At 53.1% G+C, this 17,392-nt stretch overlaps 2 protein-coding genes across 8 annotated transcripts; both read left to right on the top strand.

The window, feature by feature from the left end:
• Positions 1-30: 30 nt before the first annotated feature.
• Positions 31-12,420, top strand: Atat1 (alpha tubulin acetyltransferase 1). Of its 6 annotated transcripts, XM_027388602.2 has the most exons (13): positions 252-409; positions 824-884; positions 965-1,056; positions 1,177-1,237; positions 1,366-1,479; positions 1,665-1,766; positions 6,085-6,130; positions 6,244-6,309; positions 8,504-8,575; positions 8,852-9,095; positions 11,579-11,658; positions 11,744-11,786; positions 12,092-12,420. In XM_027388602.2, the coding sequence occupies exons 1-13, from the start codon at positions 303-305 to the stop codon at positions 12,252-12,254; spliced, it is 1,251 nt and encodes a 416-aa protein (XP_027244403.1). In that variant the 5' UTR covers positions 252-302; the 3' UTR covers positions 12,255-12,420. The 6 variants fall into 6 exon arrangements, with proteins under 6 accessions (XP_035306823.1, XP_035306822.1, XP_027244405.1 ...); XM_035450931.1 differs by lacking the exon at positions 11,744-11,786 and having other exon boundaries at positions 92-409; XM_027388603.2 differs by lacking the exon at positions 6,244-6,309.
• Positions 12,421-12,658: 238 nt separating this feature from the next.
• C1H6orf136 (chromosome 1 C6orf136 homolog) lies at positions 12,659-17,363 on the top strand. 2 transcript variants are annotated; one of them, XM_035450941.1, is made up of 6 exons: positions 12,659-12,823; positions 14,231-14,629; positions 15,019-15,107; positions 15,308-15,508; positions 16,922-16,991; positions 17,053-17,193. In XM_035450941.1, exons 1-6 carry the CDS (start codon positions 12,752-12,754, stop codon positions 17,077-17,079), a joined length of 858 nt encoding a protein of 285 aa, XP_035306832.1. In that variant the 5' UTR covers positions 12,659-12,751; the 3' UTR covers positions 17,080-17,193. The 2 variants fall into 2 exon arrangements, with proteins under 2 accessions (XP_035306832.1, XP_027244437.1); XM_027388636.2 differs by having other exon boundaries at positions 12,662-12,823; positions 17,076-17,363.
• Positions 17,364-17,392: the final 29 nt, after the last annotated feature.

Below are 17,392 nucleotides of genomic sequence, written 5' to 3'. Positions count from 1 at the left end.
TGTGAGATTGGTGCTGTGGGGAGGGTGCTGAGTCTAACTCACCCTCCTGCCACTCCAGCAGGGCAAGGGTGTGTGGGGGCGATTCCGTCCTGTGGGTCCCCTGGGCGCTGAAAAATGCTGGGTTGCCGTGGCACCGCCTAAGCGTTGCTATGGGACCGAAAAGAACGGGGTCTCCCGCTGCGGACCCTGCCGTAGGGGCGGGGCGATCCCTGGAGGCGGATCCTGGAAATAAAGACGGGGAGCGCGCCCCTGGTGGCGGAAGTGACGTCGTGTGGGGCGTGTCCGGTCCCGCACAATGGGCCATGGAGTTCCCGTTCGATGTGGACGCGCTGTTCCCGGAGCGGATCACCGTGCTGGACCAGCACCTGCGGCCTCCGGCCCGCCGACCCGGAACCACAACGCCGGCCCGGTGACATTTCAAACCCGCCCCGTGGCCCTCCTGTCCCGTTTCCTCGCCAAGCCCGGCCAGGGCACCACGCCCCCTTCTCGCTGGCTGCCGGCCCTTCTCTCTGCGGCTCACAGCCCGGTGTCTAGTGACCTCTGACCCTGGGTCTAGCCGGGTTAACGGGCCTGCATCTCCCTGACCTTTCGCCCCCTGGCCCAATGTGTGCGGTTGACCCCCCACTGCCCCACAAGTCACCTCATGGGAGCTGTGAAACCCAAGTTTGGGATCTGGAGGGGTGAGGTGGGGGGTGAGGAAGAGATCCGAGCAGAGGCAGAGGAGACCCCTGGAGGGGCCTGGGTGGGAGTCGAGCAGGCTGCCAGGACAGACCCCTGGGATGCTGCGACCCAGGCGAGGTTCTGACGGCCCGTCTCTCTGCAGCGTGGACCTGCAGCAGCAAATCATGACCATTCTAGATGAACTGGGCAAGGCCTCTGCCAAGGTACGGGCACCTCCAGGGGAGGAAAGGCTAGCCGGGGTGGCAGGTGGGGGCCTGTACGAAGCCTGCCCTCATCTCCGCAGGCCCAGCATCTCCCCGCGCCCATCACCAGCGCTTCCAGGATGCAGAGTAACCGCCACGTTGTTTACATACTGAAGGACACTGCAGCCCGGCCGTGAGTTCTATGACTGTCATCCATGCGAATCACGCCGTTATCCTTAGCTGTCCTCCTTCCCTTTACTATCTCTCCCAGACAGTTGCTACTGCCTGGCTCATTCTTTCCCCCATCCCACAGGGCAGGGAAAGGAGCCATTATTGGTTTCCTCAAAGTCGGATACAAGAAGCTCTTTGTACTGGTGAGTGTTGCTGCAAACTGGGCATTCGTAGGCTTCGGTGCCAGAGAAGAGATGTGGAGGAGGATAGGGGTGGGTGGGCAGCAAAGTTGCCTGGCTCCTAAAAAGATGTGTTGTTGTTGACGTCACAGGACGACCGTGAAGCCCACAACGAGGTAGAACCACTGTGCATCCTGGACTTTTATATCCACGAGTCAATGCAGCGGCATGGCCACGGGAGAGAACTCTTCCAGTATATGTTACAGGTGCCAGCCGGTCTTCGAGGGTTAGCCAAAAGAGATCTAAAAGGCTCCTCCCCTGAGGCTGCCAGAGACCCCGCTGCCTGCGGCACGGTGGTCGTTTTCCTCACATCCCCTCACCGGGTTCCCAACTTCATGCTAGCATGCTTCTCTCACTGCCCCCTGCCCACAAGCCTCCCCTTTCCCTGCAGAAAGAGCGAGTTGAGCCACACCAACTGGCCATTGATCGACCGTCACCAAAGCTGCTGAAGTTCCTCAACAAGCACTACAACCTGGAGACGACAGTCCCACAGGTGAGAGGCTCTGCACAGAGGCTGCACCTTATGGCACTAAGCAATCCTGTCAGAGTGGCTGACCCTTTTGTGAATGGTGGGATACAAGCTAGGGCCTTGGGCATGCTAGAGCTGTGCTCGGCCACTGAATTACATACTATGTATACAGTCTTCTGCCTGCATGCAGATCTCATTCAAGGCGGTTGTGAGCCACCATGTGGTTGCTGGGAAGTGAACTCAGGACCTCCGGAAGAACAGTCAGTGCTCTTAACCGCTGAGCCATCTCTCCAGCCCGACATTTATATTCTTACTGTGCATTCCAGTTCATGTGTGGAGATGAAAGACATGAGAATCACTTACTCAGGGTCAGCAAGTGCCTTTACCCCTGAGGCACGTGGCTGGTCCTACCTTGAGTTGTTTGTTATTGTCTTAGACTTATTTCATTTTATGTGCATGAATGTTTTCCACATGTATATATGTGACCGTGTTCATGCCTGTAGGCACAGAGGTCAGAAGAGGTGCCAGAACCATGGGCCTGGAGTTAAGATGGCCGTGTGCTGGGGACTGGGTCACTCTGGCTGTCCTAGCACTCACCTTGTACACCAGGCTGGCCTGGAACATCGATAGCCACTTGCTTCACCTTTAGAGTGCTGGGATTAAAGGGCTGTCCCCACCACCTCAGCTAATTTATTTTTTGAGAACTTCGTACATAAGTTCTGTATCTACAACCCTGCTGCCCCTCCAACTCCTCCCATGCCCCCCTCCAAATTATCTCTCCTTTGTTATTGTTCCATGTACATAGATGTATATATTTAAATCTACTGAGTCCCTTTAGCTTTGCTTATATCTACATGTGTCCAGGATGTCACCTCTTTTTTTGAAACAGGGTCTCACTGGCCTTGAACTCATGGTGATTCTCCTGTCTCCACCTCCTCGATTATGGGATGACAGGTATACCTTGATGCCCAGCTGTTTGGTTTTTGAAAGAGACTTGCTGTATAGTGCTCCCCCTCCCCGCCCACAGCCCTGCCCACCTCAAACTGATGATCCTCCTGCCTCGGCCTCCCAAGACTTAGGATTATGTCACAATGTCCAGTGTGGTTTATTTTTACAGCTAAATCTTTTTCTTCTTACACTATCACATGTACTACAAATACTCATCCTGTCTTTTAGTTTTGTTTTGGTTTTTCGAGGCAGGGTTTCTCTGTGGCTTTGGAGGCTGTCGTGGAACTAGCTCTGTAGACCAGGCTGGCCTTGAACTCACAGAGATCCGCCTGCCTCTGCTCCAAAGTTCTGGGATTAAAGGTGTGCGCCACCATGCTCAGCTTTCTTGTTTTTGAGAGAGTATCATTGTCTAGTGTTGGCTGACCTAGAGCTCACAGAAATCCACCTACCTCTGCCTCCACCAGAGTCATTCTTGGGGCATTTTTGCTTGTCTGTTTTCAGACAAGATCTCATTCTGTAACTCAGCTGACCTGAGACTCCCAGGGTAGCCCAGGATTCACAGTCATTCTCCTGCTCCAGACTCCTAACTGCTGTGTTACCATGCCCGCCTTTCATTTGTATTCTTTGTTTAAACATTATCCATTCTCTGTTTATGTCTATGTGTATGTGAGTGCCCCGGCATGAGAAAATAAATTGAGTGACCATTGAGGCCAGAGGTATTGACTACTTCACCTGGATGCTCTCCAATAGTAGTAAGGAATCTTAACCTCTGAGCCACTTCCTATTCTGTTTACTTTATCAGGACTTCTTCCTTCCTTCCTCCCTTCCTGTTGTTGGTTTTTTTGAGACAGGGTCTCTCTGTGTAGCTTTGACTGTCCTGGAGCTATCTATAGAAATCAGGCTGGCTTTGAACCATAAAGATCATCCCACCTCTGCCTCAGCTTGACAAGGGTTGTTTACTGTACTTTATTTTCATCCCCAAACATAAGCAGCTCTTTTCTACCTGTTCTCACACAGGGGGTTTCTCATTTAGTCAACAGAATAACAGACACCCCAGCCCTCAGGGAGCTTGGTTTATCACGGAGGTGACTCTGAGTTTAGAGACACATGACTAGTGCATCAACAGACATTTACTGTGTGTTTGACACTGTCTTGGGCACTGGGACCACTTAACCAACCAAAGAATCTGCCTTCTAAATGTGGAACCAGACAAACATAAGGTATCCTAAGGCCAAGCAAGGTGGTGCATAAGTGTTCTTTACTGTAGTTAAGGGTAAGTGTTGTGAGAAAGTGTGGGTGTCGGTGGGGGAGGGGCTTTACAGGTGCCAATGAGACATCAGAGGAAGCCAATTAGTTCATTTGTGCAGCATCGTGAAGAGAGGGTGTAATGGCCGGTACAGAGGCCGTGCTCAGTGTGACCAAAGGAATGCAGTAGATGAAAGCCAAAGCCAAAGGAAGCGAGCACACTTATGGCCACACAGGTCATTGTAAATAAAGGCTTTGGTTTTTACATAGTGAAAAGCAACACCACAGCCAGGTGGAGGCGCACGCCTTTAATCCCAGCACTCAGGAGGCAGAGGCAGGTGTATCTCTGAGTTGGAGGCCAGCCTGGTCTACAGAGTGAGTTCCAGGACAGCCTCCAAAGCCACAGAGAAACCCTGTTTTGAAAAAAAGCACAATCACTTTGGCGGTAGGTCTTGTCTCCTTGGATTTGCCTGCTGGGCCAAAGAAACAGGCAGTAGAAGACCCAGGGCTGAGGTCAGGGAGTTGGATGGGAAAGCGGAGTCCCTGATGAGAGAGAGCCAGGGCTCCACTAGGGGGCAGCAGTGGATGGGGTGGTGTGTCTAAAACAAGTGTGATCTCGTTACAGATGGGATGTGGGAAAATAACCATTAAACCCAAAGCAGTGGGAGGCATGACGCTGCATGAAATAATAGGTAGATTGGCTTTGGGGAAATATTAGGAGTCTTCTCTTGACCGGCTTGGTGCTCACTGTCTGGCTCTGAACTCACAGCAATCCTGCCTCAGCCTCCTGAAGGCTAAGATTACAGGTATGAGTCACCATGCCCAGTGTAGGAGTTGATTTTTAAGGTGGATGGGAGTTGAAGGTCATCACTAGTTTGGGGTCATCCTAGGCTACCTGAAACTCTTGAGTCAAAAAAAAAAAAAAAAAAAAAGGTAAAAGGACAGTATCAGGGTGTGGTGGTCCACACCTTTAATCTCAGCACTGCTGGAGCTGAGGTAGGTAGGTAGGTGTCTGTAGGTTCAAGATCAGCCTGGTCTACAAAATGAATTCCAGGCCTGAGGGGGATGCAGAGTAAGATCATCTCAAATAAAATAAAATGAAATAAAATAAAAGAGCAGTGCAAAGGGCACAACCTTCACATCAGAAGCATCACACAGTTTGCAAGGACAAGTGGAGCAGCTAGCTTTTAAGGAATACCAGCAGATGTCCTGTAAAATAATTAGTATTAGCAGGTGTCCTGTGATTTCTCTGTTCAAGACTTATATGCATGTGTGAGTACCCGCATGTATGTTTGTGCGCCACGTGCATTCAGTGTCTGCAGAGGTGGGAATAGGGCGCTGGAGCCCCTGGAATATAGATGGTTGTGAGCCGCACTGTGGATGCTGGGCATGAAAGGTACCCAGACGGGCAGTATCTGCCCAGCCTCTTGATTTGCTCTGCATCTGTGCTATGATAGCTCTGCTTCTGGAGATCCATTTGTCTAAGCACTGTTTGGTTTGGTTTTTCAAGACAGGTTGCTCTGTGGAGCCCTAGCTATCCTAGAACTTGCTCTGTAGACCAGGCAAACTCACAGAGATCCTCCTGCTTCTGCCTCCTGAGTGCTGGGATTAAAGCTATGTGACACCACTGCCTACACAGAGTTATTATTTTACGAGTATGAATATTTTGCCTGCCCAAATATATGTGCAGTATGGGTGTGCCTAGTACCCATGGTGGAGGTCAGAAAGGGTGTAGGATCCCCTGGGACTGGAGTTAGAGATGGTTGTGAGCCACCCTTCGGGTGCTAGGAAATCAGTCTTCCCCAAGAGCTGCAAGGGCTCTGGGCTCTTAACTGCTGAACCATCTCTCCAGTCTCTTATTTTTGTTTCTTGGGGCAGAGTCTCACGTAGCCCAGGTTGGCCTCCAGCTCTCTGTAGCTAAAGATAACCTTTCCCTTCCCGAGTGCTTGCATGACAGGCATGTGGCACTGTGCGTACCCAGTGTATGTGGGGCTGGGGCTTTGCTCAGGGCTTTGTGGGCTGGCAGGTAAGCACTCCACTAGCTGAGCTGCACCAAAGCCCACCCCTGTGGCCTTGCTGGCACGGTTCCTGTGCCCACTGTGTGCTGAGATTGAGGGGACGACACGCCTTGTTTTGCTTTATCTTCCAGGTGAACAACTTTGTGATCTTTGAAGGCTTCTTCGCCCATCAGCATCGTAAGTTCCTGAGCCTCTCGTAGATCTAGTAGCTGGGGAAAGGGAAAGGAAAGAGGTGGGCTCCTGGTCCCACTGGCCCCCACTGAGGGCCACCGCCTCTTCCTCCCTCACAGGGCCCCCCACTCCCTCTCTGAGGGCATCTCGACACTCTCGTGCCGCTGAGGTCGACCCCACACCTGGTAAAGCCTGCATGGACTGGGTGGAGTTAAAGGACAGTGAGGTCTAGTTTCTCAAGGGGTCCCAAAGTGAGCAGTGCTGTCTGCTGGGCACTCTGGATACTCTAAAGCCACCCACAGAGCCAGCAGTCAGTTCCCTCTGTTTGCCTTGGCCCTGCTGGGAGCTGGTGCATTTTATAACTGCTAATGCTGAAGTGTGCCTCTAACCACACTGCTCCACTGCCTGCGGAGATGCACCCTGCCCCTGTTCTCAGCAGAGGTTCTCATTAAGCAAGCCCCTTCAGAGCTTTGCTGATCACTGATGTCAACATAGCCTCTTTACTAGGTCAGCTCGCTCTAAATAGGCCAAAATCAAATAAATCACTTCATAAACTCCATAGGCTCTGTCAGCCAGGGAGGCACAGGCAAGTGAGCCCAGCAGTCCTTTGATTTCTGTTCATGGTGTAGTGATGTGACCAGTCCACAGTTTAAATATTTGCTTTAGAAGAGACTGCTCCACTCAGGAGTCAGAGGCAGGCGATCTCTGTGAGTTCGAGACCACCCTGGTCTACAAGAGCTAGTTCCAGGACAGCCTCCAAAACCACAGAGAAACCCTGACTTGAAAAACCAGAGAGAGAGAGAGAGAGAGAGAGAGAGAGAGAGAGAGAGAGAGAGAGAGAGCGAGCTCAAAATTGATGGAATTTTAACATGGCATGGAGACACACGCCTTTTCCCAGCATTCAGGGAGCCAAAGCAGGTAGAGCTATGTGAGTTTGAAGCTGGCCTAGTCTATGTGGTAAGCTCTAGGCCAGCCAGAGCAACATATGAGATCTTGCCTTAAAAGAAAAACCCTTTTCAAAAATAATTAAACCTGGCTGGGTATGGTGGCGCACGTCTTTAATCGCAGCACTCAGGAGACAGAAGCAGGTGGATCTGTTTGAGTTTGAGGCCAGCCGGGCTACACAGAGACACCCTGTCTCAAAACAAAAACAAAACCAAAAAAACCAAAATAAATAAATAGACCCATTTGGAGTAAAGCTCACAAGCTGCCTCCCCTGCTCCCTCCCCCTGGACATCCTCAGGGAGAGGGTACAGCCTTCATCAGTGGTGTGGTGCTGCTGGCACGGAATGGCCTTCTTCCTAGGATAGCCCTTTGGCCTAGAAAAGGAGTAACAGTGGCCCAAAGAACAGCTTATTGCTCTCTATTAGTGTCAGCCCAGGCTCCCAGAGGCCCATCATGTCCATGAGGCGCTGTGGTTCCTGAGGCCACCGTCCAGCAGGCAGTGAGGTCACACTACCATCAGGGAGGATGCAGATCCACAGAGGGCTGCTGGGATCTCCACCCTTTTGATGTAGAACCTGACCCACCCTTGCCATACAGTAATTCCCACCTGCTGAAGCCCCTCTGCAAACATTTTTTTCTCTTCTTTTTGGGGAGGGAGGGGTTAAGGCAGGATCTGTGTAGTTGTGACTGTCTTGGAACTAACTATACAGACAAGGGTGGCCTTGAACTCACAAAGATCAGCCGGCCTCTGCCTCTTGAGTGCTGGGATTAAAGGGGTGAGCCGCTGCCACCATTCGGCTGACTCCTTGTTCTTTGTAGCTCTGGCTGTCCTGGAACACACCATGTCTGTCAGGCCTGCCTCTGCCTTTCCAGTGCAGGGACATGCCTTTAGTGTGTGTCAACACATTCTTTTATTATTACTTTAAAACCTAGTAAGGCCTCAGTCTCTCCATATCTTTTTTGAACAGGCAGGAGAGGTTCTGCACCTCCTCTCCCCTCCCCAGAACAATTCCCAATTAACCAAGGGCTTTGTCCATCTCATCTAGAGGGACCCAGGGTCCTCACTGGCCCAGCTGGGACTATTCCACTGCCCCAGAACCCCAGGGGGGCCTGACAACACCCATGGACAGTAAGAGCTCGCCTTCCTTTGGCCATCCTTTCCTGTATTTCCCAGGCCCTGGTCTCCCCTGGATCTTTCTCCTGAAACTCTTGTGTTTGGCCTACTCCTTCTGGCTCTCCCGGAAAGTGCTCCAGCATTCTTCCCCCAAACTCCCTTTGGTGTGCTGGCTTTGGCACAGCTCAGCTTCTGTACTGGCATTCCCAGGAGGAGCTGTGGTGTCAGGGAGCAGAAGTTTGGCATTGTGGGGAAGTAGCAGGGAGGTTGGGTGGAAAGTGCATCTCCTAAAACTGAACTTGTGTCCCTACTACCACCAGCTCCAGCACGGAAGCTGCCACCAAAAAGGGCAGAGGGAGACATTAAGCCATACTCCTCCAGTGACAGAGAATGTAAGGGGGTTGGGGAGGGTGGCTGGGGGGCGGTGGGTGGTTAGGGGAGGGTGGCTGGGTCTGAGGACTCAGAAGAGGGTGGCCATGCCTGGATGGAGAACCAGATCAGGGGAGGCTGGCTAGACTTAAGGACCCAGAGAGGAGTGGCTAAGGGAAGGTAACTAGGAGACAATAATAAATGGCTAAAGCTGCTTTTTCTACCTAACCTCTATTACTGTGACTCTCTTCTCTCCCCTTTTCTTCTCTTTCTCACCCTCTTTGTCCTCCTCCCTCAAGTCCTGAAGGTGGCTGTGGAGCCTCCTTGGCCTCTGAACAGGGCCCCTCGCCGCGCCATGCCTGCAGCCCACCCACCTCCACGCTCCAGCAGCCTGGGGAACTCGCCGGATCGGGGTCCCCTCCGGCCCTTTGTGCCAGAGCAGGAGTTGCTTCGCTCCCTGCGTCTCTGCCCGCCACACCCTACTGCCCGCCTTCTGCTGGCCTCTGACCCTGGGGGCAGCCCAGCCCAGCGCAGACGCACCAGGTAATAGGGCCCGCAAGTCTGGGAGCCTCGGGATGTCTAGAAGTTAGGAAGGTGAAGGATGAGGTGAATCCCCCAGAAATGTGAAACAATAAACTTCTGTAGCACTGGTCTGGAAAAAGAGGGAAGTATCTAGAGGTTTTATATGGAGCCAGGGACCAGAGTTGTGTTCTGAGGGTCATCAAAAGAGTAGGAAGACTGGATCCATCGGGTGGGGGCCTTGAGCCTTTCACAACTGGGGGATTCTTGGTTTTAGCATTTGCCAGGGATATGCATGTGTCTCACAGGCTGGGAACAAGTGGGTTGCTCTGGCAAGGGCCTGTGTGCCAAGAGCCCGTCCAGAGAGGCAGGGAGTGGGTGTGTCCTTATGTCTCCTCTTAGCTTCTTCTTCACCTCTGACATCTCCGTTTTTCTCTCTCCCTGCCTCCCCTCTCCCATCCTCCTGTCCATAACATCCCCCCACAGCTCCCTTCCCCGCTCTGATGAGAGTCGATACTGACAGCCTCCTCCCCTCCCCCTTCCTAAAACCTGCAACCCACTCTTCCATCGAGATTTTTTCTCCCCCTTTCTTGAACAGCTGGGTTGCCAGGGTTCTAAATAGCCTAACGTTTGTAGCTTTTCTTAACCACAGAAGACACCCCACACTCCCAACATGTGTTCCAAGTACTCTCCATAGACAGCCCATTCTGTTCCCAGAACGCTCGGGCTAAATGGCTCCTACTGACTCCCCTAGAGAGGCACTCTGCTTGTGGTCAGACTCCAGACCATCAGAGCAAGTCCAAGAGCATCCTCTGCCAGGGAGAGTGTCCTGTCGATGGATAATTCCCTCCACAGTGCCCACTTGCAGCTCGGATCCTGCCGCCACACAAACCTGTCATCAGTCTGCTGATGCCAGACTGTGAGCAAGCTGTGCCTCAGAGCAGCAGTCCAGGCTGACAAGACAAGGACTCCTTGGCTTCCCAGCAGGGTCCTCCCAACATTGCCAAACTCTTACTTTCCAAGCGACAGGTAGATAGATGTGTCAAATGTTGCTCTGGGGTCTCTACAGGAGTTCTACAGACACCACCACTTTCCTCAGCTAACCCAAGTCTTTCTCTTGGCGGCAGACCCCAGCAAAGGTCCCAGGGCTGCTTGCTTAGCGGTGTCCCTGAAGATAAGCCTGGTTCACTCTAACCTCCCTGCCTCCCTAGGAATAGACTTTTGAGGTTGTGTTGAAATGACATGAGGATCACCCTCCTGCTGCCCTCCCTCCTTCTCCATAGCAGGAACCCCCTCCCCTGCTTCCATGCCTTCCGGGGTGTAGACAGAACCTCCCCCCCCCACTCTGAACATGTGATGGTAGATCAGGTGCCCCACTCTGTGTTCCCTCAAGTCCTTGGGAGCAGGACCTCCCTCTCCCCACTTAATCCTTCCTTCTGCCCTTCAGTGCTGTCTCAATAAAGTGTGGACTCTTCTGTTTTCTAAATTGACATTTTCAACGAAAACCAGCCCAAGGTGCCCAGTGTCTTTTGTGCTTCTCTCAGGGCTCAGTGCCTCCTCTCTCCTCTGCAGATCTGAGGTCTGCAGAGCTCATCCTCGCCTCCCCCCCATGCCCCTCCTTTTGAGGATCTGCCCTTCCCCCTCTATTGCTGGTTCTATCCTAGAGTTGCAGTAGCTCTGTGTAGACCTCTCTATGCCTGTGGGAACCTTAGCCCACACCACCCACCCCCACCCCCGGTGATATCTACCTCTTTCCCCTGGCCAGCCCTTGATAAATTGTTAAGATTGGCTGGATCTTGGGACTCACTAACCTCAGGGCTGTTTCTGGATTCCTTTCCTACTCTTTGAATTCCTCATGTCTGCCCTTAGTGCTCTCTCAAGACAAGTCCTACCTACTATCTGACCCCATAGCGTACTGGGCATGGTGGCACACACCTTTAACCCCAGCTCCTGAGAGGCAGAGGCAGGCAGATCTCCATTAGAGTGTGAGGCCAGCCTGGTCTATGTAGCAAGTTATATAGTCCACCCAAGGCTACATAGTAGAACCCTGTCTCAGTAATAATAGTAAGTAATATTAATAATAGTACAACAGTCTGTCACCCTCGAAAAGACAGCCTTTTCCTCCTAAATTTGACCTTGCTACTCTGGTCTGAGATTTCTTATATTTAAGGTAACCAGTTTTTCAAACATCAGGGCACATGGTCCCACAAGCTCCTTTTTGTTTTTGTGTGCCCCCCCCCATGCATGAGTGTTTTTATGACATAATCGGATCATATCACATACCACACAACCCCGGGAAAGTAACACAGCAGGGATATGTCAGATCTTGACGCACAAAATAAGACCTCCCCTACCTTTGCTGGGAAAAAGGCTCAGACAGGAACCCTCTGGGTGGCAGCTGCCCTTCGCCTTGTCCCCATGCTATTATCCTTCCCTCGTCTCTCTGACCCCTCCCTGCCATCTGTCATCCTGAACCACTTCCCCACCATCTCCCGTTTCTTCTACAGGGGGGCTCCCCGGGGGCTGGTAGCCCAAAGCTGCCACTACAGCCGCCACGGGGGACTCAGTACCTCATCCCTGGGTAGAGGTAAGTGGTCAGCCTTTCTTACTCTCCAACCAAGTGGGCCACGCACACCCCGCCACGGTCTCCCAGATGCCTGGTATTTCCGCAGGCAATCAAGAACGGAAGCAGGGGGAGCAGGAAGCAGAGGATAGGTGAGGTCCACACCTCCCCCTAACAGCTGCTGCCCGCGGCGCCTCTGACTCTGCCTAACCCTGCTCTCCCCCGCTTTCTGTGACCTGGGTACCTTTCTACCTCACAGCGCATAAGCCTTGCTCTTCCTTGTGGGTTGAGCTCTGGTGCTTGCGTTTGGACACAGTGTGAACTGCCCCAGCCTTCTAACCCAGCAGGTGTTGTCCACCACGTTCAGGCTTGACACCCGCGACCTCTAACAGTGACTACCAGTGACTACCGTTAGCTCTAACACCCTCCCTCTCCCTCTCCCTCTCCCTGCCACCAGGTCGTCCAGTGAGGATCAGACCTTGTTACAGGATGGGTCTGGGGAGGAACCTGCGCACTCAGTTGCTCCAAGGGTCCAGGTTCCGGCAGCTGTGGGTGGGGACGTAATGAACGCCAGGTTCATTCGGAACCTGCAGGAGCGCCGCAACACCAGGCCCTGGTGATCGCAGCCCCTCCCTTCACAACTGGACACAGCCAAAGCCGGGCACTTCATAATGGATGCATTCATTCATTCATTCATTCATTCATTCAGCAGACCTGACCGCTTCAGATCGTTTGTATCGTATTTTTAACCAGAGCAATAAAAGTATTTATTTTTTAATCACTATAGCCGCGGAACAAAGTGGCCCGTCATTCCCTCGGTCCACCCACCCCGCGTCCTCACGACCGCTTTCCAGCTCGCTCTACCTTCGCCCGGTCCGGGTTTCGCTAGGCCGGCCGAGGGCTGCGCAGGCGCGGTCGGAGCGCCCGGGCCCGCCAGGCGCAGGCGCGCAGCGGCGGCTCCGGCGGCGGGGCCCGCACGGCGCAGGCGCACGGCGGCTCCGGCCCCCGCCCTCGGCCCCGGCCCCTCCCTCCTTCCCCTTCACGCCGCCGGCCCCCGGGCGCGCCGCCCAGCGAGGACACGGGACGCGGGAGGCAGAGCCCTCAGCCCCGGGACACCATGTACCGCCCGAGCCGGGGGGCCGCCCGGCGCCTCGGGCCCTGCCTCCCGCGCCTACCAGGCTCGACCCAGGTGAGGCGGAGGCGGAGGCGGGCGGCGGGGCGAGCGAGCGGCGGGCGGAACCCTCGGAGCCGGCGGGCGAGGGCGGGGCCGGGCCGCGCAGGCGCAGTGGGCCCCGCAGCCCCTTCCCCGCCCGGCCCGGCCGGCGCTGCGCGCGCGCTGCACGCTTTAGGGGGCGCGGGGCGACCAGCGGGCTCGGGGCCCGCGGGGACGGGCGAGCCCGGGGAGGAGCCGCCTGCGCCCCAGCCTCCGCCGTTACCTGTGCCTGGAGGTGATTTGAAGGGCAGGCAGGGCGGGGAGGCCGGAACTGCGGGCCTGCGGTGCACCTGCTGGCGAGGCTGGCCCGCGGCTCCGCCGTGCGAGCCTTCGCGCCGCCACGCCCCCCGCAGGCAGGCAAGGCCCCCGGAGGGCAAGGCCTGGCAGGCACCAAGGTACCCCCGCCCCTGGGGCTCCTTGGCAGCCCAGGGACTTGGACTCGGTCCTGACCCAGGATGGCCTAGCGTCCTGGCAGCGACAGCGGTTAGTGACCGGAGGAGTGCACGCTCCGGCAGTCAGCAAGGATTATGTCATCCAGCGGGGCCCCAAATGATAACAGTTTGCGTTTCCGTACTACGTACGCAATGGATGGTGAGGTTTAGAGCACATACACGATCCTGTACAGCCCTCATAATAAGTCTCTCAAGGTCTCACCGTCCTCCACGCACAGGAAACCGGGGCGTAGGGAAAGAGCCCTGGAGGTTTGGCCTGAATCCTTTGCCCTGCATAGCTGTTTCCGAGCCATGACCATGTTAGTGGGCCGCCTCATTTCACCCAAGATACAGTAAACCGGCTCTTCATTCGTTCAAACAATGTATTTTTAAAGTTTGTTTGTTTTATGTGCATTGGTGTTTTGCCGTTGGTGTCAGGTCCCCTGGAACTGGAGTTACAGACAGTTATGAGTTGCTGTGAGGGTGCTGGGAATTGAACCCCGGTCCTCTGGAAGAGCAATCAGTGCTCTTAACTGCCGAGCCATCGCTGTAGCCCCCATAAAATACATGCTTAGAATTCTTGGTCTCAGAGATGCAAAACTGGCTCCCAATAGTGAGGGGATTGATTGTCCTTTTCCTAGAGTTGGGGAGGGTGGCACTGGCACTGTTGTGCTCTATGGTCCTGTCTTCATCAGAGACAGAAGGAGCCCATTCCTCTTCCCTCTGGCAGTTTTCCCTTCTAGAAGCCAGAGGAGCAGGTGGGGTTTGCAGCTTGCTAACAGCCCAGCTTGGATGAGACTTTACCGTGTCTTTTTTTGTTTTTGAAACTAGGTGTCACTGTGTAGTCCTGGCTGGCCTGGAACTCCCGGGCCGTCCTGTGTCTCTCTCCCTAAGTCACCATTCCTGGCTTAGACATCTGATTTTGTTTTTGGTTTCTGTTCTCTTTCTCTAGGACCAGCTTTCTCCTCGGGCTCTACCATTCCCACCCCTCTGTTCCCACTCCACTCCAGCTTCTCCACCTTTTCCTCTTCCCTGGTCACTCACACCCCCACATCCTGCCACCCACCCTCTTCCTCAGGCTCTACCACCACCTCTGTTTCAGGTCCAGGCTGTCAACTCATTGTGGGTGGTTCTCCCTCTGGGAAAGGGGGAGGAGGGACCGGGACCTGAGTTGCACAATGGCTGTCTGGATGGGCTTAGGAGCCTTTTTGAGGGACCCCCTTGCCCCCATCCTGGGGCTTGGATACCTTTCCAAGCTCCTGGATCTCCTCGACCTTCCCCCGATACCCCATCAAGAGATCAGAGCATGGAGGAACACCTGGCGGTCATGCATGAGAAACTAAGACAAGAGGTAAGCGGCTCATCGGTAACGGGAACCGCTATGGAGACAAGTCAGTCAGCTGAATTCCTGGCAACACAAGGCAGTCATATATAACTGTGCCGTGAAATATCTTCTGGGGAAATGGCTGGCCCTCTGTTTGAGTGGAGGACAGCTAAGTTGGAGTTGACCTTTTTGGGTGGGAGTGGGTGTTAGTCGACCCTAACAATAGATAACTGAGAAATACGTAAACTGGTGAAAGGCCTGTAATACAGTCAGTCAGGAGGTTGAGGGAAGAGGACTCCGAGGTCAAGCCAGATTGGGCAACACACCTTGCCTCAAAATTAAATTTTATATATATATATATATTGAAATGGGACCTGTTCTCTCCCGCTGAGTTGATCCCGTCTTCTTCTCCCCAGTTGCCTACCCTCTTTCTTCGCTCCCATGACTACACTCTGTACTCAATGGATGTGGAGTTCATCAATGAGATCCTGAGCATTCGTACCAAGTGAGAGTTGGGGCAAGGGCGGGAGAAGAGGATCCAATGCTAAACACCCCAGCCTTGTCTCAGAGAAGCCTTGTCAAAGAGCCTTGTCTCACTCTCTAACTAGGCGGCTTGAGAGTGACTCTTCCCCACTCCTTGGACAGAAGCCAGATTGGGTTTCTAGTTCAGCGATCCTGATACCCCTGTCCCTTTGATTCTCACAGGGGCCGGACATGGTACGTTATGTCCCTGACCCTTTGCCGCTTCCTGGTTTGGAACTATTTTGCACAGTTTCGGCTGGAGATTCTACAGCTGACCCGCCACCCTGAGAACTGGACCCTGCAAGCCCGCTGGCGTCTAGTAGGCCTGCCCATACACATGTTCTTCATGCGTTTCTACAGGCGTGATAAAGAGGATCTTTACCGGTAAGAGGGCCCCGAACCGCAGTGGCTTCACTAATACTGTCTTGGAAGTTGGTGATCTTGTCTTGATTTGGCTGTGGATTTCCTGAGGGTAGAAACTTTATTTTATCTTTTGTTGTTGTTGTTGTTGTTGTTGTTGTTTGAGACAGGATTTCTCAGTGGCTTTGGAGGCTGTCCTGGAACTAAGTCTTGTAGATCAGGCTGGTCTCGAACTCACAGAGATCTGCCTGGCTCTGCCACCCGAGTGCTGGGACTAAAGGCGTGCACCACCACCACCGGTTTTTTGTTTTGTATTGTTTTGTTTTTTTATTTAAAACGAACTATTTTTGTGTTTATGTGTATGTGGTAAGTGAAGGTTCAGAAGACAGTTTGTGAGAATCGGTTCTCTCGTTCTACCATGTAGGTCCTGGGACTTGAACTCAGGTCCTTGCCTGCAAGCACCTGTACTTCCTCAACCATCTCAATGGCCCAGTCTACTTTTAATAAAATTAACAGATTTTTGTGTCTACTAAGAAACCCCAGCCAGGTGGTGGTGACGGCACATGCCTTTAACCCCAGCACTTGGGAGGTAGAGACAAGCAGATCTCTGTGAGTTTGAGGCCAGCTTGGTCTCCAGAGCGAGTTCCAGGACAGCCAGCCAGAGTTACACAGAGAAACTCTGCCTCTGAAGAATAAAAAGAAACCCCTGAATTTCAGTTTCTTCCTATGCTACTTGGACCTCACAAGGTATTTGGATAAGTACTTGTTTATTGAACAAAGTATTCCTGCTTCCTGGAGGATCAGGAGTCAAAGCCTTAACTGTATGAAACCATCTCAAAAACCAAACAAACAAAACTACTGCATCCTAAATTTAGTTTCACAGCCCTTGGTGAAGTGCATGGTTAAGTTTCTAGCTGGTACATCACCCCAAATTACTAGGCTCAGCCTCTACCATTGTACTTAAGCTTTTAAATGAGTGATTCTGGGCCGGTGAGAAGATGCGGTCGGTGTGTAAGAGAAGGCGCTTGCCTCCAAGCCTGACAACCTCGGCTCAGTACCCGGTACCCAACTAATGGGAGGAGGAGAGATCGTCTTCTGCCTGGGGCGCGTGCACTTACCCCACACAGTCAAACAACTCGTGTTTCACCAGCTTTGCTGCACAGTAGGATAACCTAAGGTCTTCTATAGCGTGGTACTCGGATCTAATTGCTCTGAATCCAACCTGAGCGTGAAGTTTTAAGTTCATAGATGCTTGGGCACAGTGGAGAGTGACTGTGATAGTCCCAGTGTTCAAGCCGAGAGCTGGAAGTCAGTCTGGGCTACATTTCTGAGGGCCTGTCTTCAGAACAGTTCACCAGGTGAATCTGACACGTGGCAAACTTTAGGAACTGGTTTTAACAAATACTTGAATTACACCTTAGCTTCTCCCTTCTCCAGGACCTTTGATGCCTATTCCACCTTCTACCTGAATTCCAGTGGCCTCATTTGTCGCCATCACCTAGACAAGGTGAGTGTCGGGACTGGGTGGGGTAGGGTGAAGGGCAGAGCATGTCTGTGTTCCTCCCCAGCCTCCATTAACCTGTCTCTGCAGCTGACACCCTCACACTCGCCGTCAACGCCTGTCAAAAAGCTGCTAGTGGGAGCCCTGGTGGCCCTGGGGCTGTCAGAACCAGAGCCCAACTTACACACGTGTTCCAAGGCCTGACCCAGACTTGGGTCAAGGCATCACTGAAGACTTTGCTACGCACAAGAGGAGGTGAAGGTGGACAAGAATGTCGAGGGCCAGCCACCTCCCTCCATGCTCTCTCTTTCCCATCTCATGCTGTGTAAAGCTGCTGTGTAATTTAATTTGTAAATAATAAAGTTTAAGCAACGATGAGGTAGAGTTTCATGTCACTTTTTCAGGGC

This window comes from Cricetulus griseus, assembly GCF_003668045.3.
Source record: "Cricetulus griseus strain 17A/GY chromosome 1 unlocalized genomic scaffold, alternate assembly CriGri-PICRH-1.0 chr1_0, whole genome shotgun sequence".
Classification (NCBI taxonomy): domain Eukaryota; kingdom Metazoa; phylum Chordata; class Mammalia; order Rodentia; family Cricetidae; genus Cricetulus; species Cricetulus griseus.
The sequence above is the reverse complement of the archived record's forward strand: the minus strand, read 5'-3'. Positions and strand labels throughout refer to the sequence as shown.